This window comes from Suncus etruscus, chromosome 9, assembly GCF_024139225.1.
Source record: "Suncus etruscus isolate mSunEtr1 chromosome 9, mSunEtr1.pri.cur, whole genome shotgun sequence".
NCBI lineage: Eukaryota > Metazoa > Chordata > Mammalia > Eulipotyphla > Soricidae > Suncus > Suncus etruscus.
The window spans coordinates 100,203,080-100,226,599 of record NC_064856.1 but is presented as its reverse complement, the minus strand read 5'-3'; the positions used below and the strand labels follow the sequence as shown (position 1 = coordinate 100,226,599).

The 23,520-nt window shown below is 34.0% G+C and overlaps 2 protein-coding genes and 2 pseudogenes across 2 annotated transcripts; 2 read left to right on the top strand and 2 right to left on the bottom strand.

Moving 5' to 3' along the window:
• Positions 1-862: 862 nt before the first annotated feature.
• Positions 863-1,798, top strand: LOC126017774 (olfactory receptor 5M11). The gene has a single exon (XM_049779828.1). It carries the CDS (start codon positions 863-865, stop codon positions 1,796-1,798), a length of 936 nt encoding a protein of 311 aa, XP_049635785.1.
• A 2,737-nt stretch (positions 1,799-4,535) lies between these two features.
• LOC126018700 (olfactory receptor 1030-like) lies at positions 4,536-5,408 on the bottom strand (annotated as a pseudogene).
• Positions 5,409-7,000: 1,592 nt separating this feature from the next.
• LOC126019442 (uncharacterized) lies at positions 7,001-7,088 on the top strand (annotated as a pseudogene).
• A 6,677-nt stretch (positions 7,089-13,765) lies between these two features.
• Positions 13,766-22,787, bottom strand: LOC126017832 (olfactory receptor 1030-like). Its single transcript, XM_049779890.1, has 2 exons — positions 21,975-22,787; positions 13,766-13,768 (listed from the first exon to the last, which is right to left on the bottom strand). Exons 1-2 carry the CDS (start codon positions 22,785-22,787, stop codon positions 13,766-13,768), a joined length of 816 nt encoding a protein of 271 aa, XP_049635847.1.
• Positions 22,788-23,520: the final 733 nt, after the last annotated feature.

The window sequence follows — 23,520 nt, the reverse complement described above, 5'->3', positions numbered from 1 at the left end:
CGATGCTCCAGGAGGTTACTCCTGGCTATGCCCTTCAAAATTGCTCCTGGGAGCACCATATGGGATGCCAGGGCGATATAACCACAGTCCATTTCTAGGCTAGCATGTGCAAGGCAGACGTCTTATAGCTTGAGCCACTTGCTCTGGCCCCTGAAGGAATGTTTTTCTGTCCTGGACATAGACATCAAAAAGTGGGATTGTTGGGTCATATGGCAGCTTGATTCTGGTGTACTGAGAACCCTCTATATTTTTCCCAAAGGGGTTGAGCAAGATAGCATTCCCTCCAGCAGAGGATGAGAATTCCATTTCACCATATCCTTGCCAACACAAATTGTTTCCAGTTAATTTTATATGAATATTAAAATATCTAAGCATATAAATATATGTCTGTCCTAGCATAGTAATCAACTAAATTTTGTTCCTACTCAGCAACTAATACTAGACTTTAAGTAGATATATTATGCTGTGATTGTGCAAGAACACAAAAGTTAGGTAGATACATAGGATGCATGAGAAGCAAAAAAATAGAGAAGTAATTTCATTCCTGTTTACATAGTGATTGAGAAATTGTAACTTAAATATGCATAAAGATGTACAGACATACATTTAAATGTATATATTGCAGAGAGAAAAATGAGTATAAATTTGCTCATCAACATATGAGTCAAACTCAATAGAGAAGCAATAATAATACTAAGGATAATTATAGAGAAGCATAATAATAAGGATAATTATAAATATACATTTTTAAAGTAGCATTTGATTGCATGACAAAAATAATTTAGAGAAAATTAGTCAGATCACTTGTGATCTTGAGCTTACTTTATTTCTATGTTCTAAGTGCAGGCCCAGTTTTGAGAAAATGTCGATCGCAAATCACAGCACAGTAACAGAATTCATCCTCCTGGGGCTCACAGATCGCCCAGAGCTGCAGCCTCTTCTCTTTGTGCTGTTCCTGGTTGTTTACCTTGTCACCCTCATAGGTAACCTGGGCATGATTTTGCTAATCAGACTGGAATCTCGCCTTCACACACCCATGTACTTCTTCCTCACTAATTTAGCCTTTGTAGATGCCTGCTACACCACAAATGCAACCCCACAGATGCTAATTAATTTTTTATCAGAGAAGAAGACCATCACCTTTTATGGTTGCTTTACACAGTGTTATATTTTCATCGCACTTCTCCTTACTGAGTTTTATATGCTGGCAGCAATGGCTTATGACCGCTATGTTGCCATATGCAACCCTCTGCGCTACAGTGTGAAAATGTCCAGGGGAGTTTGCATCTGCTTGGCCACATTGCCTTTTGTCTATGGCTTCTCTGATGGGCTGTTTCAAGCCATCTTAACTTTCCGTTTGGACTTCTGTAGGTCCAATGTCATCAACCACTTCTACTGTGCCGACCCACCACTCATCAAGCTCTCTTGCTCTGATACTTATCTCAAAGAGCATGCTATGCTTGTGTCAGCTGGCTGCAACCTCTCTAGCTCCCTCAGCATCATCCTGATCTCCTATGCCTTCATTCTGGCTGCCATCCTCAGGATTAAATCTGCAGAAGGAAGACGCAAGGCATTCTCCACCTGTGGTTCCCACATGATAGCTGTCACCCTCTTTTATGGGACACTCTTCTGCATGTATGTGAGACCACCCACGGATAAGACCGTGGAGGAATCTAAAATAATATCTGTTTTCTATACCTTTGTAAGTCCAGTACTTAATCCGTTGATCTATAGTTTGCGAAACAAAGATGTGAAGCAAGCTTTGAAGAATGTCCTCAGACAAAAGGTGCCTACTTAGACAGCAATGTTTTTGATTCCCTACTTCACACATCTAGCTCAAAAAATCTATGGTATTTTTGTTTGTTTTTTGTTTTGTGATCTGTGTCCACTATGTGTTAATTCATGTTTAACTGTTTGCCTCAGTTAAAAAATCTCTGTTTCCCATTTTCTTTAACTTTGTGGAATGGGAGGATGGAGAAAGTTGATTAGAGGGGTAGACTAATCATTCTCTTCCCATATTTGTGAATGATGACTCCTTGTGTGGTTTTTAATTCTAGTTATCTATTGCCATTCTGGCCCATGAGATTGATTTTTCAATTCTATTGAATGAATGAGTGCTGCAGACATTCTTTGTGTTATCTTTATTGTCCTATTCTGTTAAATAAAACTTTGAAGACTCATATGAGTGCAAATTCCTTTCTCATATGAATTTCACCATAGAACTGCTTTTCCAATAAAAATCAATTTTCAAATTTTTATTATTCAGCATGCTATATTTTACATTTTCTAGTGATTTTTTATTTCCTCACTGAAAATTATGAAAAAGTTAATTAACATTCCAGTAGAATTTAAATATCTGTTAATCTTATACTTTTAAAATTTAATTGTTCTAGAACTCAGGTCAATGATATTTATTTTGAAAAAATGCTAGTCTACCTTACAATTTGGTTGAAGAATAATTTTAAATAATAATGCAAAATTTTAACACATAGAACATAATGATACAAATATGTGAATAATTATAATAAAGTTTTATGCATATATTATTTTATATCATAAAATTTTTTGAATTCTTAGTAAACATATTTATCATCTATTTTCTTCAAACTTTCAAGAATAGATTATTTTGATACACATAGGCAAATGCTATGTAGTAATTAGCTGCCCAGAAATTATTTGCCTTAAGATGCAAGTGTGTTTTTGGTGAAAGACTTCTTTCCCCTAATGAAGCCCCAGCCCTAATCACTACTTTTTGTCTCTGCCTCTGCAAAATAAATTTATTTATATCAAAAATAAAATTGGTGTAACAAAAATTGATTTTTGTTTTAAAAATGAATTATAAAAACATTTTTATTATTATAAGGAACTAACCTACTAAAATATGTTCTCTGGGTATTATTTGAGTTTGTATTAAAGAGGAAGCAATTTCTAAGTGTATAAAACAATATCAATTATCCTGAGGTTACTACTTTTTTGGGGGGATCACACCCAGCAGCGCTCAGGGGTTACTTTTGGCTTTATGCTCAGAAATTGCCCCAGCAGGTTCTGGGGACCATATGGGACACTAGGATTCGAACCACCATCCTTCTGAAATGCCCCACTGCTGTGCCATTTCTCTGGTCCATACTTATTTCTTAAAATAGCACCAAGTGTTAGTACTCAAGTTTCTGTTGTTAGTATTATTAGTGGGTATTAAGTACATATATTTTGGGGCCAGCGAGGTGATGCTAAAGATAAGGTGTCTGCCTTGCAAGCGCTAGCCAAGAAAGGACCGCGGTTCGATCCCCCCAGCATCCCATATGGTCCCCCCAAGCCAGGGGTGAGTTCTGAGTTCTTAGCCAGGAGTAACCCCTGAGCATCAAACGGGTGTGGCCCAAAAGAGACCAAAAAAAAGTACATATATTTTACCATTAAGTAATAGAGAAAATCATATATGAATGTTGTTAATAGTGGCTTGATACAACATATCAATTTTTTTTCTGTAAAAAAACCTTTTTGACATTATTTGAGTTATTTGAAAGAAATTTTGAATCATAAATAATATCATCTATAAAGTATGTAATTTGTTCTGATTTGATGAAATGAATTTAATACGTGATGAAGTCTTAGTTTTTGTTAAGACGTAATATAATTATAAACTAAAGTAAGTTCATGAATATATCCCAAACACGTAGCAAGGAAAGAAACCCTCTAAATCAAAATCAGATCTTTGGGCTCTTGGGTTTTTTGTTTGTTTGTTTAGTTTTTTGTTTTTTTGGGTCACACCCGACTGCACTCAGGGGTTACTCCTGGTTCTGCTCTCAGAAATAGCTCTGGATAGGCAGGGGACCATATGGGATGCCAGGATTTGAACCACTGTCCATCCTGGATCGGCTCTGTGCAAGGCAAATGTCCTACTGCTGTGCTATCTCCCTGGCCCCTCTTTGTGTTTTTATTATAACCTGATAATCAAATTTTATTTTAAAAAGTTGGGCAATATAATCATATGAAAATGAAGTATTTTATTCTTCAAAAATAAATTGTAAAGTACTTCACTTTACCAATAAGTTCCTTAAGGGACCCTTCTTGTTTATGACTTGACTTTAAAATAAATAGCTTATTTGTTAGAAGACACAGAGGTTCCATCTTGTCTAATCATAAACTGATCTCTTAAATAAACCTCTTAAGCATCTTTCTTCTCTAATGAGCTTCCTATTAATCATGTTCTCTAAATAACCTTCCCATTTATGTTTACACTAGACTCTTATAGATACCAATAATTTTGGTTGTTGTTTTGTTTTTAATTTGTTTTTGATAATATTTGACAGTACTTAGGGGTTCTCCTGGCTCTACATATGGAAATCACTCCTGGTAGGTTTTGGGGACCATCTGTTTCCCAGATTCCCAAAATTGGGTGGGATGCTTTAAGTCAATATATATATATATATATATATATATGTATATATATACATATATATATACTATTGTGCATTGGAAGAATGTACATCAGTAAAAGCTAGTGACAAAACTTTGATTATTTTGAGAACAAGATTTTTTTAATTACACTTAAATATGGTTGTAATAGAACTTTTCTCCGTGGTATTAAAATTTCTCAAAAACAATTGTCTTAGGGCTTGCTTCACATCCTTGTTCCTCAAGCTATAGATGAAGAGATTCAGAAAGGGACTTACAAAAATACAGAATACAGATACAATTTTCCCTTGCTCAACATAACGTTCAATAGCAGGACTCAGATACAAGGAGATGAGGATGATGAGGTCAATCCTCACAGATACTAAAAGGGCCGTTTGCTTTATGTAGGTGTCAGCACAGGTAAGCATTAGGAGAGGTGGGTCAGCACAATAGAAATGGTTGATGGTGTTGGGTCCACAGAAGGACAAGCGAGAGGTCAGGATGACTTGCATTGTTCCCACCATAGACCCCCAGACATAGGGGAATGTGACTAAGCAGATGCAAAGTGGCTTGGACATCCTGCTGTTGTAATGCAGGGGATTGCAGATTGCCATGTACCTACAGGTCATACCCAGCATGTAATATTCGGTGAGGAGAAGAGGCACAAAATCAAAACACTGGGTCAGACACCCAATATAGGAAATGGTTTTCTTTTCAGACAAGAAGTTGATAAGTATCTGAGGAGAGACATTTGTAGAATTAAAAATATCCACACATGGTAAATGAGTGAGGAAGAAGTACATGGGGGTCTGGAGCCTAGGTGTAAATCTGATTAAGAATATCATCCACCACCCAAAAAAAGAATATCATCCCAAATTTTCCTGTTAGGGTGATGAGGTAAATCATGAGAAATATCACAAAGAGAAGGGGCTGCTGTTCTGGTCTGCTGGTGTGAGACCCAGCAGAATAAATTCTGTTGCCTCTGTGCCATTGTGCTTGGGAGCTGATTTCTTCATATTCTCTGTAAGAGAAAAGAAGAGAAATAGTCTTGTTTAAAGAAAAGAGAAATACGTTGTCTGCAGTTCATGAGTTTAAGTAGACTTTAAATAAATTGATTTTGTAAAGAGACTTGGTATTGAATTTCTTAGAGAGAAGTTGGTAAAGTTGTTGGTATAGTGGTAATAGAATTAAGAAAGATTCTTTATGCTATAGCAGACTACTGACAGTTTTTCAGTGTTCACTTTGATTTATCTAAGACAGGAATAATGTGGGTTACCATATTTGTTTTGGTAATAATACAGAATACAATGTTCTTCAGATGTTTATACAATGCTAATGGCATAACCTGAATAAACATAAGGGTTTAATTTGGAAAAGTGATACATGTTGACATTATTGTATGATACTATTATTAATAACCGAGGCAAGCCTTCAATAATTGAAAAAGAATAAACTTCTGTACTAGATAATTTATTCAAAATTATATATTATAATTATATCAAAAATATAATCCATTTAAGAACATTAACATTTTGGCCTGGAGTGTTTGTACAGTGGGAAAGGAATTTGCTTTGCACACGGTTGTCCTGGGTTTACTCCCTAGCATCCTATATGATCCTTGCAACATTTGGAATAATTTCCGATTCAGAACCAGGAGTAATTCTTCAGCACTGCCAGGGGTGACCAAAAGAAAAAAGATATTGTTTTATATATATATATATATATATATATATATATATATATATATATATATATATATATTTCTTACTTCACCCCCTATTTTATTTATTATTAAATTCTTTGGTCCCCCAATGATGCTAGTTTCTCTTAGTTTTGTACTCAGAAATGATTCCAGAGAATACCTGGGAGTTTGGTTTCCCCTAGTTTCTGTACTCAGAAATGACTTCTGAGAATACCTGGGGGTTTGGTGGGGAACCATATGGAATTTGAGAGAATGAACCTGTGTTCAGTCATGTGCAAGGCAAGAACCTTAGGTACTATAACCTTGTTCCAATTTCAACAATATTCTAATATTTATTGTATGTAAGCCAGTGTTTGAACCTGAAATACAGATAGAGAATTCTACCTGTGGAAATTAATTAAATAAAATAATTAATTTAATTAATTTTATTTCCTTTCAAATAATGAGTCAAACACAAGGGAAGTATGATCAACATGTTCACTGAAGTGTCAGCGTGCTAAAACTATCTACTCAATGGTATCTAAGAATTTTTTCAGATACTCATCATAGTATTGTCCAAAATGTTATAGACCTCATTAGAATGCTTAGATACATTCTAAATTGTTTAGGGACCTTCCACTTCATTTAGTGATTCTTTATTCTTTCAAGATTTGAAAAATGGTAAAAATCAGAGAGAAGACATAACCAAATACATAATTTATTTTAGATCACATATCATGTTTGAAGACAATTTTAATTATGCATAGTACAAGTAATAAAGATTGATGTACACAATAGGTAGAAGAATAAAAAAGGTCAGGTTCATTTTTGTAAGATCACTGAATTGCTGCTTTAAATGAAAGGTAAGTAAAATTCAAATTTTGGGGGGGGTATGACACAGAAAATCAAGTGTATTCACCTTTAAAAAATAATTCAAATTGTATAGAAAGTGCACCCCATATACACCTCAGCCCAGGCCCTTTGCCTGGTCTGTATTGTGAATGGGGGGACACAGAAGCTGAAGAAAAAATAATTCAAATTATCATTAATCTTCTCTTTGCATCTACTAATTCATGTAATATTTTCAACACAATTGATCTATACTTTTATCTACACAAGTATTCATTATTACATATATTTTAATTCCAGTCTTCATCACTTATCCAGTTAAAATTCATACCATACATTTAATAATTATGTTCTGTGTTGAGAAATATTTTTTTGGTTTTTGGGTCTCCATCGGTGGTATTCAGGGGTTTCTCCTAGCTCTTTTTTTTTTAATTTATTTAAACACCTTAATTACATACATGATTGTGTTTGGGTTTCAGTCATGTAAAGAACACCACCCATCACCAGTGCAACATTCCCATCACCAATGTCCCAAGTCTCCCTTCGCCCCACCCGACCCCCGCCTGTACTCTAGACAGGCTCTCCATTTTCCTCATACATTCTCATTATTAGGGACAGTTCAAAATGTAGTTATTTCCCTAACTAAACTCATCACTCTTTGTGGTGAGCTTCCTGAGGTGAGCTGGAACTTCCAGCTCTTTTCTCTTTTGTGTCTGAAAATTATTATTACAAGGGTGTCTTTCAATTTTCTTAAAACCCATAGATGAGTGAGACCATTCTGCATTTTTCTCTCTCTCTCTGACTTATTTCACTCAGCAAAATAGATTCCGTGTACATCCATGTATAGGAAAATTTCATGACTTCATCTCTCCTGACAGCTGCATAACATTCCATTGTGTATATGTACCACAGTTTCTTTAGCCATTCGTCTGTTGAAGGGCATCTTGGTTGTTTCTAGAATCTTGCTATGGTAACATTGTGCTGCAATGAATATAGGTGTAAGGAAGGGGTTTATTGTATTGTATTTTTGTGTTCCTAGGGTATATTCCTAGGAGTGGTATAGCTGGGTCGTATGGGAGCTCGATTTCCAGTTTTTGGAGGAATCTCCATATCGCTTTCCATAAAGGTTGAACTAGACGGCATTCCCACCAGCAGTGGATAAGAGTTCCTTTCTCTCCACATCCCCGCCAACACTGTTTATTCTCATTCTTTAGGATGTGTGCCATTCTCTGGGGTGTGAGGTGGTATCTCATCGTTGTTTTGATTTGCATCTCCCTGATGATTAGTGTTGTGGAACATTTTTTCATGTGTCTTTTGGCCATGTGTATTTCTTCTTTGTCAAAGTGTCTGTTCATTTCTTCTCCCCATTTTTTGATGGGGTTTAGATGTTTTTTTCTTGTAAAGTTCTGTCAGTGCCTTGTCTATTTTGGAGATTAGCCCCTTATCTGATGGTATTGGGTGTAATAGTTTCGGAAACTATTCTCCTAGCTCTTAACTCAGAAATTATTCCTGTCAGGCTCAGGGGCTATGTGGGATGCTGGGGATAGAACCTAGGTTGGCCAAGTACATGGCAAAACCTTATTTGCTCTGCTATATCTCTGGCCTCTGTGATGAGAATTTTTCAGACATCTTTGACTGGCAAATTTAATAAGAAACAAGTTATCCATTATAGTTGCCATGAGTGCATTCTATTTCCTGCCTTATTTATTTTACTAATTAAATGCTTGCTGCCGTTTGAGACACAAACTCACTTCAAACTCTCATCCCCTCAATCTCTAATAAGTTATGTCTATATCAATCTATTCATTTTATTTGTCCTCTAATTCCTTCTAATTTCCTTTCTTCTCTCCATCCTCTCTCCTCCTTTTCTTCTTCTTCTTCTTTTTCTTCTTCTTCTTCTTCTTCTTTCTCTTCTTCTTCTTCTTCTCTTCTTCTTCTTCATTTTCTTCTTCATTATTATTATTTGCTTCTTATTGCTCTTCTTCCTCCCTTTAATCTACTTCTCCTCATATTCTCTCCCTCTCTATTTTTTTATAAACCAGAATGAACATTTTGAAGAGAATTCACCAACACTTTTATTGTACACATAAATGAATGTATAAAGTCTATTATATGTTCTTTCAAATGAGAAAGGATATTTATATTGTTGTTCCCTTAACTGAATCTTATAAATATGTTGCTAAATTCTTAAAATTATATCTGACTAATTATAAAAACTTAAAAATATTTAATATAATAGTATACTATCTGTGTAAAATTCTAATATTGTAGCATTGTAGGTTTTTAAAATAAAAACATGTTTCAGAAAAATAAAATTACATGTATGCATTTATTATTATTGGACTCTACAAATTTCCTATGATCCCATGTAAGTCTGAGCCCATATGAACTGTTAAATGATTTACAGTAAATGATAAAGATGTTTTCAAAGTCAGGCTAATCTTGTAATATACATCACATATCACAAATAGACTTTCTCAAAAAATTCTGGAGACTGTCCCAGATGTTATCTAAATGAGATATTTATTTATTTCTATTGACTTATCATTGGTTTGTATTATATGAAGGCTCAGGACTACAATTTACACTACAACACATGAATAGAAAATCTCACAGACCATTAAAATTCCAGCTCCACCCCCAGATTTTCATCAAATCTCTGTTAGTCATATTAATTTTTCTAATTTGCTTGCTTTAGTTATCTATATCCTACATATGAATAAAACCATTTTCTACCTAGCTTTTCCTCCCTTATATATGATTGTGCTCATAGGTTTTTTTTTTTTTATTTCAATTTCATGCTCAATAGAAGAAAAAATAGCATCAAAATATTATTTTGGTATTGACCTCTTCATTTTCAAGACTGTCAGACTTAACTGTGGAGGGACTGTGATTTCCTAGCGTCTATGTCTATGTAGGGCTCCAAATTAGAAAGATTTATACCTGAAAACCTAGCTGGGTCATTCTTCCCTGAAGCATTCATCATCACCTATGGGACATCATCATGACTCCCTCTGGTGGTGTTTGCAATATTCACATGCTAATTGGAAATCTCCCTATTTATAATGGTAGATAATAAGTAGAACATGCTTTGTCTTTTATTCACTGTGAAAACACAAGTACTCCCATTGATATAGGAGCCCTGAGCGGTGGTGCAAGGGTAGGGCATTTGCCTTGTACGTGCTGACATAGGCTAGACAGTGGTTTGATCCATAGGCGTCCCATAATGATCCACAAGCCAGGAGCGATTTCTGAGTATATAGCCAGGAGTAACCCGAGTGGTCCCAGGTGCGGCCCAAAAGCAAAACAAACAAAACAAAAACAAAAAGAAAGTAATTTTAGTATAGTTAAAAAGGGTGTTTATATTTATTTCTTGTACTTAAAAGATTTTTAAACCCTTCGCTATTCATCGTCACTTCAGCCCCTGAAAACATCTTTTCAATTTCAATCACACACTTATGGTTTTCTTTCTCCTTTTGTTATTTCCTTAAGAGAGTCAGACAATAGAATGTTATTACTTTGTGATCTACCACATTCATTAAACTCATTTTAATATTAACTTAAAAATAATTTTTCCTATTAATTAAACATATAAGTATAAGGGAATGAGTTTTGAGACTCTCAGACCTAATTGAAAAATTAGTTTTAAATGAACTTAATTCAAGGAATTACTAGCAAGGGCCCAATATACTAAAATTTTTTAGGATTCTGGATCTGTACTAACTCACGTAATATTGATCTTTGTATTATAATTAAATATCTGAATAGCATCCTAACATTTTGTGACCAGGTCAACAATGCAGTCTTTCTGCATGACAACAAATGGCATGTGACATGTGACAAAAGTTCATCTTCTGTATAATTAAGCCATTTTTTTTCTGAAATTCATCTACCACCAAAGCTTGTCATTAAAATAATAGAGTTTATGACAGAGAGAGGAAAAAATTTCATGATTTTTGCTTTGGGGGCATACCAAGAGATGTTCAGAGTTTACTACTGGCTCTGTGCTCTGGGGTTACTATTGGGAATTGAACCCAGGTTAATTGCATGCAAGGCAAACCACTCTACTTGCTATATGCCATTTTTTAGTCTCTCAATACTTTTTCTATTGACAAATATATAAATAGACAAAAAAATTAAACAAAAAGACTTTGTAAGACCTTAGAAGATGAGGCTAATAAAGTTCCATTATCTTGTTGACTTTGTCCTGTATCAAATAATTGGGCAGAAAAAGCAAACTTTGCACTCTGCTTCTTCAAACAGCTCCCACTGGGCCGAGTTATAGCAGAGAGAAAATGGCTTTTGCCTAGCATATGACCAACCATCTGGGTTCAATCCCCAGAATCCCATATGGTTTCCCAAAACTGCCCTGAGTAGTTTCTGAGTGCAGAGCCAGGAAGTTACCCCTGAGAACTGCCTGGTGTGGTCCTAAAAGAAAACAAAAATGAAAAAAGGAGTTCCCACTGGGAGTTGAGTTAGTATATCTACTTTGGTGTGTGTTTGTATGTTTTTGTTTTAGCTTTTTTTATATAAAGAATTATTCTATATGTGTATCAATTAATTAATTGCACATATTATAAAAGTCAAACTTAATTGCACCAGTAAAGTTAAGCACCATGCACAAAGCTGTCTGATTATCATCTTGCTAGCTAAGCCTATTTAGTTCCTGGATATCTGTATATCGAAAGAAATCAATATCCCACAAGTTTCCTGATATTTTTAGTTTCAAGTTCAATAACTCAAATATTGACTATGTGAAACCCATTTCTAATCTAAATAAATGTGATAGTTCATTACTGCAGCACTTCTCAATATGCTGAGAGGTATTTTATTTGATATTAATATATTTCTTAATTACTTGACATGTATTTTCAATAATGTAACTACAATCATTTTTTTTTTTTTTGGTTTTTGGGCCACATCCGGTGATGCTCAGGGGTTACTCCTGGCTATGCACTCAGAAATTGCTCCTAGCTTAGGGGATCATATGAGATGCTGGAAGGATCGAACCCTGGTCTGTCCTAGGTCAGCGCATGCAAGGCAAATGCGCTATCGCTTGCACCATGGCACTGGCCCCAACTACACTAATTTTTAAGGTCTAAATCTTAAGCCATTAAGAAAGTATTTAAAATAATTATTAAATATGAATATTCTAGTTCCCATTATAAGATATACTTTAGTATACATATCCCTATTTATATATATTTGATATATATACATATATATAAGATAACCTTGATTCTGTTGTGATTATACCAGCTCACCTAAAATCTACACAGGAGAATATCCAGAGAAAATATATCATAAATCCAGAAACTTAGTTTAAGGGCACCTGTATGATCTGAGCACTACTATAATGATTCTGTATTCCAGAGCTATAAGTAAGTCTTATTTTTAGGTGCAGCCCTTCAAAAAAAATAAACAAACAAAAAATAAATGGACTATCACAACTTATAGGTTGGCATATATAAATTATTTATCACATTTTGTTAACCCCCCAAACCAGGGAAAATCATTTTATTTCTTTTTGCCTCAGTTTTTCTATATCTACAATGAATCTATTAATATGAGCAAGAGTATTCAAAAAGTTTTTCAAGATTATGCCAAGTTTTTGGCTAGTCAATTATTTTGAGCTGAAATCAATGGAACTTCTTTAGGCAAAAGAAAAACCTCATTCTTTGTTCTTTCAGTAATGAAGTGGTGGATTATATAGAATCAATCTTGATTACATAGAATGAGTAATTTTTAGAAATAAGGTCATCTGGAGAAATGACCTTTTGTTGTGAATATTATCAATATTTATAGAGCAAATGAGTGACACCCACTATGTTATGGGATAATTTTCTTATCTCTGATTGATGTTGCTGGCTCCTGACCCAAATATAAACTTAAGAATAAAAATTCCAGTCTGTGGCCCTACTTAGTCTAGAATTTAGAGTCACATAATTTATCTATGCATTCATAATTAAATTTCCTCTTTTTCTCCAAATATCCTGTTTAACATCAATTTATTTGCTATGTCAGAGAGAAAAGAACTATAGAGGTAAGGTGATTTTTCTCCTCTATGCCATAAGAACTAGATACTGGGCCTTCCAAATAATCCTTAAGGGTAAATTTGGAAAAAACAGTATCTTTTTTCTCACAAAGGTTTTTCCCAATTATTTCCTTAAAGGCAAATATATGGTTTATTTTCTCATCACAAACTGTCTTAATTAATCCCAAGAGAGATAATTTCTGATGTATCTATCATTCATCCTCACTGTACTTAAATCCGCTTGAGATTTGCTTTAAGTTACAGTCACTATCATAACCTGGTATAAATTTGCTTCCATTTTACGGTTTGAGAAGCTATCAAAAAGCTTCCCTAGTCTGAGGTTGCTAAAATGGGTATATTCAAGAACTAAAGTAAGTTTTTATAGTTTTATTTTATTTTAACTAAGAATAATTGTATGAAAATAAAATTTTGAGGTGCAATGATTATGTAGAATTTCTATTATTAAAATCCATGAGGTTTCACGCATCTGAAGTTTTAGCTATAAAAGACGACTTTTTTTTAGTGTCTCCTAAAATAAGATGGTAGTTTGCTCTACTTCATTAGAAAGTCTTTCCTTTACTATTTCTCTTATTTAAAAAAAACAAAACAAAACAAAACCCTTTTTCTTATTATTTATTTATTTATTTTTAGTGATGGGCATATATGATCTGGGCTTACTTCTTTTCTATGTCCAAGGATCACTTTTAATATAGTTTTGGGACTATAAATGGTTCTAGACATCAAATCGATGTCAACAGCTTGCACAGCAAGTGATTTACAATTGTTGTACAATAACTCTCGCCTTTGATCTACTTCTGTTAGATGTTTTTGGATACCAGAAAATCCACTGCATTTATGAGACAACATCATTTCAGAATCCATACTCACAAAGTGTCATGTGACTCTGTGCACAAGTTTAGTTTGAACATTGCCTTTAACTATATCTGAAGTTTCATGTACTGCTATGTCTCTTTCCATATCTCTTTGTTGTTTGTTTGTTCTTTGGATTTTGGGCCACACCTGGTGACGCGCAGGGGTTACTACTGGCTATGCTCTCAGAAATTGCTCCTTGCTTGGGGGACTATATGGCACTCCGAGAGATCCAACCGAGGTCCGTCCTAGATCAGACATGTACAAGGCAAAAAAGCCTTACAGCCCTGCCACCACTCTGGGCCCCATGGTTTCTCTGGTTTGATGAACATTATCTATGAGGAGTTCCTGTATGAGGAATAATATGAAAATATCTCCTATACCACCTACTATTTTTTCAAATAAATGATTAATTCCTGAAGAAAAAGTACAGTTGCCAATTGACTTCTATTTTTTAGTAAATTATCTCAATCTTCTTGGTTGAAGAATATTTGGTATAGATGAATTACACTTAGAATGCAGTAAAAATTTTATGTTTTTAGAAACTCAGGGAGGTATTTATACACTCTTTAGTGTATATATATTCAACAAATTCATCACCTTCAATGCATGAAGACCAAATGCAACATTTTTGCAACTTATCCAATCTTTTATATCACATTAATTTTTGAAAATTTAATAAATCAACATTGAATTTTAACATTATATGTTGGAGGAGTGCATTTATGTGGATTTATTCAACCTTCAAATATACTTCACTAAGTTTGTTAGTACAAGTCCAATTCTGTTCCTCATCATAAAAATTTCCTTTGGCCTGATTTAGGCACACTATCTTCCTATTCATCTTCTGGTAATCACACACATAGCCTGATAGCCTAAAGTTTATTTTTAGTTTATTTATTCATTTTTTAGTGTCTTTTGTTTGTGAAAGGTGAAGGTATGGTCAACAGTGCTCAGCAAACAATGCTAAGCCTTTTCAGGAATCATGTTGCATCCATGATAGAATCCAGGAAACCTGCATGCAAAAATCTTTTATCCAGGGCTGAAGAGCTAGTACAGTGGGTAAAGGCATTTCCCTTGCTTGTAACCAACCTGAGTAATTCTTTGGCATTCCATATTGTTCCTAGAGACTTCCAGGAGTCATTCCTGCATGCAGTAGCAGGAATAACCCTGGAGCACAAAAGGTGTGACCCCAAAAATTAGAATAACATGTCCCAAATTAAAACCAGAAACATACAAATTCATAGCATTTCATCTAGTCTAATGGGCATCTCCTAAGTTCCTTTATGTACTGGGATGAATGAAATTATGTATGTTTATTTCCCCCTACTTGACACATCATTAACTATGTAGTTCTCTTAAGGTCCATTTGTGTTGTTGCAAATTATAATACTTCATCAATTTTTAGAGATGACTAATATTTTTGTATATCTCTTTGATATCAATCATCTGTCAACAGGTATTTAGAATCTATAAGTAATGTGGTAATTGATGAGAATATCATTTATATTTTCAGTTTAGTATTTTTTATTTTCTTCAGGTCAACAGACAGAATTGGAACAACTGTATTCTATGGAATTTCTCTTTGTGATGTTTTGATGAGTCTCTCTACTACTTTCTGCAATGCATAAAATTAGATAAAATCTCAACTGGTATTCCTCTCTAGATTATACACCACTTGTTTTTATCTATTAGTTACTCATCATTCTTACAGGTGAGTTGTGACATATAACTAAAATTTGATATTTTCCAGTAATAAGAGATGATGATGCTATTTTCATACCCTTGCCAACTATCTTTATCTTATTTGGAAACATAATCCTCCTTAGCAAGAATTTTGTTACATATATTTTTCCACCAATTTTCTGCTGCCAAAGACATCTTTTTATGAGTTCTTCATAGTTATTACTTTTCAAATTTGAATCCTAATAACTTTAAGCTTCATTTAAGTTTTTCCTAAATAACATTACCATTTAAAACATGATTTATAGAACCATCTGTTCTGTGACTAAAACATAAATGCTAAGAAGGTAGGTAACTGAAGATTTTGTTCATTAGATCTGTAGTTACAAATAAAAAGATAAATTGAGCGACAATCTACTTGTTTATGAAAATCTTATTTGGTGTCTTCAAAAATATAAAAAAAAAAGTCATGATATGCTTGGCTTATATTTATAAATGGGAAAATTAAGATATTTATTAATTTTTCATAAAATGACTACTATGCATTTTAAATTCTAACTATCCTTTCTGGTAAAGGGATAGATAGAATAAAACTATTGCCATTCAGATTAATTTATTATATTAAACATATTAGACATATAAGAATTTATTAAACATTAATATTAAACATATAAGAATTTATGTATGTATTTATTTTTTTGGTTGGAAGTTATTTATCTTACTCTAATTGAATATTTTAATAGTATTTCTTTGTATAAAAACTAATGTGTTTGTGAACTTCAATTTTATTATGATTGCATGGTTTTCTTAAGAATAATTTACCCTACGTTATACATTAATCCAACTAAATTATCCCGTTTTATTAAAATGGAAATTATCTGGTTTAATATTCACTTCAATAAAATAAAAAAATAAATGTTGCCATTTTTTCCAAAATAGATGATAACGTTAATACAATCAATTTGAAATGAGTGATGGAAAAACCATCATGAGAGAAAAAAAAAGGGGATTTATCTTTGAGGCATAAGAAACTCTTCTGGGGACGAACCCCTGATAAATGGGTCTGAAATAGAGGCACCAAGAGGATTAAGAAAATAAAACATATAAGAGAAGAAAAACATGGGATCGGGACTGAAAATTTCATTGACTGAGAACCCTATTTATCTTTCACCTACAACATTTATTGTTTAGAACCAGAAAACACAGTAAGAACAAACCTTAGCACACGCTAGCTATGCTAATCCAGCTAGGTATTTACATATCAAAGGGGCCTGGAGTAGCTAATGCAAAAGACTTGGATTTTTTTTTTTTTTCTGGGCTAGGGACAGTTAAAAAAGAGAGAATGAAGGACTCCCATCAACAAGTCATTCTTTTGAGTACTGTGTTCAGATAATTCATAATTAAGGATCCCTACTTTACTTTTTTAGTCCTTCTCCTTAGACACTCATCTTTCTAGCTAAACCTATTTATTTCCTGTATGTCTGTATATCCAAACAAATCAAACTATCACAAGCTTCTTGATACTTCTCAATTTAAATTCAATAACTCAAACATTGATTATGTGAAACCTGTTTCTTAACTAAATGAATTTGATCTAAATGAATGTGATTGTTCGTTACTGCAGCACTTCTCAATATGCTGAGAGGTATTTCATTTGATAATAATATATTTTTAATTGCCATGCATCACTCATTTTTAAGGTCTGATTCTTAAAACATCTAAGAAATTTATTAGAAAATTATTAGATATGAATATTGTAGTTTCCATTATAAGATATACTATAACATACTTTCTGTGAACTTGATCATATTGTGATTTCTCATTTAGTACTCTGTATACTTTAGTTCAACATGCAGTGAATACTAAAATTCCATTACATTAAGAGAAATCCTCTTCATATTAGAACATTTCTAGGCAGAGATAAGTGATAGAGACAAGTTAAGCATGGAAAATTACTTATTCTCACATAGTAATATTTTATTGCATTTATATTCAGATAATAAATAGTATGTCATTGCACAGTAATGAACTAAAATTTGTCCCTGACTCCAAAGAATTGATTTACGAGTACAATTGAGATATATGCTATGGTGATATAAATAAATTATATAAATGCGAGGTGCACTGGAATATGAGAAAGACAAGAAATAATTTAATCTTTTGTATGCCTTGATTGGGAGACAAATATTTCACCAAAAAAAATTTTTTTTAAGAATTTCCTTATAGAATAAGTAGGTTTTCAGAAATAAAATAATGCATCAAGATAGGGATTAGGTATCTTAGCTATCTCTAAGAAAGATAATATATATATAATTAGTTTAGATATCTTAAGGTCTATCTATATGAATTTAGTTAAGTAGAAATACATTTTTCATTGTAGAAATACATAAAGGCTAGTTACTTAGAATAATTTATTAATACATACATTATAAATATAATAGTCATTACTTAATAAAAAATAAAATAAAGACATAAGCAAATACACTGTTAGTTTAGAATTGCTCCTACAAAAACAGTGATAACCATAAATAAATGTAATGATAACATATGCTAAATGTGGGGTGGACGATTCCTTTTCCATGCATTAGAAGATATAGAGAAAAATCTTTTTAGTAATTTTCAGCATGATACATACAATCATTTTATTTGTTTCTTTTTCTTTATTTGTTTTTAAGTATCTCAGAAATGTCCATCGCAAACCACAGCACAGTAACAGAATTCATCCTCCTGGGGCTCACAGATCGCCCAGAGTTGCAGCCTTTCCTCTTTGTACTGTTCCTGGTTGTTTACCTTGTCACCCTCATAGGTAACCTGGGCTTGATTGTGCTAATCACACTGGACTCTCGCCTTCACACACCCATGTACTTCTTCCTCACGAATTTAGCCTTTGTTGATGCTTGCTCCACCACAAATGCAACCCCACAGATGCTAATCAATTTGTTGTCAGAGAGGAAGACCATCACCTTTTACGGCTGCTTTATACAGTGCTATATTTTCATCGCTCTTCTCCTTACTGAGTATTATATGTTGGCAGCAATGGCTTATGACCGCTATGTCGCCATATGCAACCCTCTGCGCTATAGTGTGAAAATGTCCAGGGGAGTCTGCATCTGCTTGGCCACATTGCCTTTTGTCTATGGCTTCTCTGATGGGCTGTTTCAAGCCATCTTGACTTTCCGCTTGGACTTCTGTAGGTCCAATGTCATCAACCACTTCTACTGTGCCGACCCACCACTCATCAAGCTCTCTTGCTCTGATACTTATCTCAAAGAGCATGCTATGCTTGTGTCAGCTGGCTGCAACCTCTCTAGCTCCCTCAGCATCATCCTGATCTCCTATGCCTTCATTCTGGCTGCCATCCTCAGGATCAAGTCTGCAGAAGGAAGACGCAAGGCATTCTCCACCTGTGGTTCCCACATGATAGCTGTCACCCTCTTTTATGGGACACTCTTCTGCATGTATGTGAGACCACCCACGGATAAGACCGTGGAGGAATCTAAAATAATATCTGTCTTCTATACCTTTATAAGCCCAGTACTTAATCCATTGATCTATAGTTTGCGAAATAAAGATGTGAAGCAAGCTTTGAAGAATGTCCTCAGACTAAAGATGGCCACTTAGATTTGATTCCCTACTCCACACATCTCGCTCAAAAATCTATGGTTTCTATTTGTTTGATTTTTAGTGATCTAATATTCGCTAATGGTTAAGTCTCAAGTACTTCAGGTAAGCAGGTTATGTTTTCCCATTTCCTGTGATATTGATGAATGGGAGAATGGAGAAAGGTGATTAGAGGGATAAAGTAATCATTTTCTTCCCATATTTGTGAATTGTGAATGATGACACCACCTGTGGTCTTTGACTCTAGGTATCTATTGCCACACTGGCCTATGAGTTTGGATTTATGTAAATCAGTTCTATGAATGGATGTGTACTGTAGACTTTCCTTGGATTATCCTTATCCTCCTATTCTGTTAAATAAAACTTTGAAGACTCATATACATATGATTTTATAGTGCAAAATTACAGTACAGAGCTGCTTTTCCAAAAAGATCAATTTTCAAATTTTTATCATTCAGCATGCTATAGTTTAAAATTTCCTAGTGATTTTTATTCACTGAAAATTATGATAGAAGTATTAATTAACATATCACTATAATTTAAAAATCTATTACTCTTCTGCTTTTAAAATCTAATTGTTTTAGAACTCGAGTCCCGTTAATTTTAAAAACAATATCCTAGTTTACCTTAAAATTTTATTGAAGAATAATTGTTAAATGAAAAAGTAAAATGTTACTACATAAACATGATGTAAATATTTGAAATAATAATTATAATAAAGTCCCTTAACATATATCATTTTATATCATTCATTCTTCTGAATCGGTGAAAATATTTATCATCTATTTTCTTAGAACTTCCTGAATAGATTGTATTGCTACCTATAGGAAAATGCTATATTTTATTTAGCTGCCCAATAATTATTTTTATCATAATAGTAAGTGTGTTTTGGTGATAGACTTCTTTTCCCCAATTCTCAGCCATAATCACTATTGAATTCTTTCTTGGTGATGGGAAGGTTGCACTAGTGAAGGGGGTGGGGTGTTCTTTTTATGAATGAAACCCAACTATGATCATGTTTGTAATCACACTGTTTAAATATATTACAAATAAGAGTAGAAATACAAACAAACTATATCTCCAAGGATCATTATAAAAATTAAAGAATTGGGCCCGGAGAGATAGCAGAGCGGCATTTGCCTTGCAAATGGCCGATCCAGGACCAAAGGTGGTTGGTTCAAATCCCGGTGTCCCATATGATCCCCTGTGCCTGCCAGGAGCTATTTCTGAGCAGACAGCCAGGAATAACCCCTGAGCAATGCCGGGTGTGAACCAAAAAAAAAAAAAAAAAAAAAAAAAAAAACCAAAAAAAAAAATTAAAGAATTGTCTCTGCTTCTGCAAAATGAATTTATTTATATTAAACATAAAAGTGATACAATACAAATTTAATTCATGTTGTCTTTAAAAATGTATTATAAAAGTATTTTTATTATAAGAAACTAACCTACTAAAATATGTTCTTTAGGTACAATTTTAGTTTGTTCGTAAGAGGAAGCAACTTCTAAGAGTATAAAACAATCTGGATTATCAATTGACTACATAATATAAATATATAGTAAAATAAGTTTAGTTAAAATATCCCAAACATTTAGAAAGGAAAGAAAACCCTCTCAGACAGACCTTTGTGTTCTTGTTTTTTTAAAGCTATATAATCATAAGAAAATGAAGCATTTTATTCTTTAAAATGTATTGTAAAGCACTTCAATTAACCAATAAGTTCCTTAAGAGACACTCCTTGTTTATAACTTGGTTTTGCATGTGATATATTTAAATTTTATTTTACTAAAACCATTGTGATCGACAAAGTCCTTCATAGCTGAATTTCAGATAAAACTAAGAAGAAAGGAAAAAAGAAAGAAAGTGGGCCAAGGGCCAAGCGGTCTCAGATGCATTGGTTGGGGGGGGAAAAAAAGGACACAAATAAATAACCAAGCCAAATTCAAAAACAATAAAATCAAAAAACCTAAATTTTAACAGTTTAAACTTAAAATGGGCCTATTAAACTGGTAGATTTTGGGGCATCGGGTGGTAATATAGAATGCACTCTGGGATCATGGGGGAAGGGAATGACCCTGATTCACTGTATATCTGAAATTCAAATATGAATTGGTATAAAATGAATAACTTATCTCTGGAAAACCAAGGGATTACAATTTATCTACTCATAAACTGATCTATTCCACAAGCCTCTTCTTAAGCATCTTGCTAATTTGATGAGTTTCCTAACAATCATATTTTCTAAACAACCTTCCCATTAATGTATACAATGGATTGTTTTGAAAACCAGTTATCTTGGTTGTTGTTTTATTTGTTTGTTTTTAGGTTACACTTAAGGATTCTCAGGCAGGAGTTACTCCCCGCACTACATTCAGGTATCACTCTTGGTAGGCTCTGGAGACCATTTAGGATGCTGGGAATTAAACTAGGCCAGCTGCATGCAATGGAAGGGCTATACCCTTAGTCCTCTCTTTCTCTCTCTGACCCCTTTTGTTAAAACAGTTTATTTATTTATTAATTGATTGATTGGCTTTTGGGCCACACCTGGTAATGCTCAGGGGCTACTCCTGGCTCCATGCTCAGAAATTGCTACTGGCAAGCTTGGCGACCATGTGGAAAAGAACTGGGTCCATCCCTGGTGGGCCTCATGTAACTCTCCTTGGCCCTTGCTGTCAATATATGCATAATAAATATTCACTACTGTTTATCAAAAGCTTGTACATCAGTAAAAGCCACTGACAAAGCCTTTGATTTTTTTTTTGCAAACAAGATTTATTTTTTTAATTTCATTTAAAGATAGTTGTAATAGAACCTTTCTCTTTTGTACTAAAATTTTTCAAAAAAACTTGTCTTAAGGCTTGCTTCACATCTTTGTTCCTCAAGCTATAGATGAAGGGATTCAGAAAGGGACTTACAAAAATACAGAATACAGAGACAATTTTCCCTTGCTCAACAGACCGTTCATTGGCAGGTCTCAGATACATGCAGAAGAGGGACCCATAGAACATAGTGACAGCTGTCAGATGGGAGCCACAGGTGGAAAAAGCTTTTCTTTGTCCTTCACTGGATCGAATCTTCATGATGGTGATGAAAATAAAAACATAGGAGATGAGGATGATGAGCAGGGAACCTGTGAGGTTAATCCCCGCAGATACAAAAAGAGCTGTTTGCTTTATATAGGTGTCAGAACAGGTAAGCATTAGGAGGGGTGGGTCAGCACAATAGAAATGGTTGATGGTGTTGGGTCCACAGAAGGACAAGCGAGAGGTCAGGATGACTTGCATTGTCCCCACCATAGACCCCCAGACATAGGGGAATGTGACTAAGCAGATGCAAAGTGGCTTGGACATCCTGCTGTTGTAATGCAGGGGATTGCAGATTGCCATGTACCTGTCATAGGCCATGGCACCCAGCATGTAATACTCGGTGAGGAGAAGAGTCACAAAAACAAAACACTGGGTCAAACACCCAATGTAGGAAATGGTTTTCTTTTCAGACAAGAAGTTGATAAGCATCTGAGGAGAGACATTTGTAGAATAAAAAATATCCACACATGCTAAATGAGTGAGGAAGAAGTACATGGGGGTCTGGAGTCGAGGTGTAAATCTGATTAAGAATATCATCCCAAAATTCCCTGTCAGGGTAATGAGGTAAATCATGAGAAATATCACAAAGAGAAGGGGCTGCAGTTCTGGTCTGCTGGTGAGTCCCAACAGAATAAATTCGGTCGCCTCTGTGCCATTGTGCTTGGGAGCTGATTTCTTCATATTCTCTGGTAGGAGAAGAAAAGAGAAATAGTCTTGTTTAAAGAAAAGAGATATAGATTGTCTGCAGTTAATGAGTTTAAGTAGCCTTTAAGTAAACTGATTTTGTAGAAGATAGAATTGAATTTATTAGAAAGGTGTTATTAAAGTGCTAATAAAATTTAAAAAATATTTTTATGCTATCACAGACTGCTGATTTTAGTGTCCACCTTGATTTAACTATGATGGAAATTATGTGGGGGACAGTATTTGTATCGTTAATTATTTAGAACATAATGTTCTTCAGATTTTCAAGGAATATTAATGGCATAACCTGATTAAACATTAATGTTTGATGTAGAATTGTGAAATAATGTTGATATCATATTTAATTATTAATAACTGAGGAAAGCCTTCAATATTTGAAAAATTTATGCACTTCTATAGTAGAGAATGTATTCACACACAAGAAAGCAAAAAAAAAAAAATCTACTTAAGAACATTAATATTTTGGCCTGGAGTGATGGTACAATGGAAAAGGCATTTCCTTGCATACGGTTGGCCTGGGCACAATCCCTAGTCCTATATGGTCCCTGGAATGCTTGATATAATTTCTGAGTACAGAACCTGATTAAGGAGTAACTCTTAA

Bases quoted from the DNA above. Each gene is read 5' to 3' on its own strand.
- LOC126017774 (XM_049779828.1), top strand. From the start codon at position 863: ATGTCGATCGCAAATCACAGCACAGTAACAGAATTCATCCTCCTGGGG.
- LOC126017832 (XM_049779890.1), bottom strand. From the start codon at position 22,787: ATGATTTACCTCATTACCCTGACAGGGAATTTTGGGATGATATTCTTA.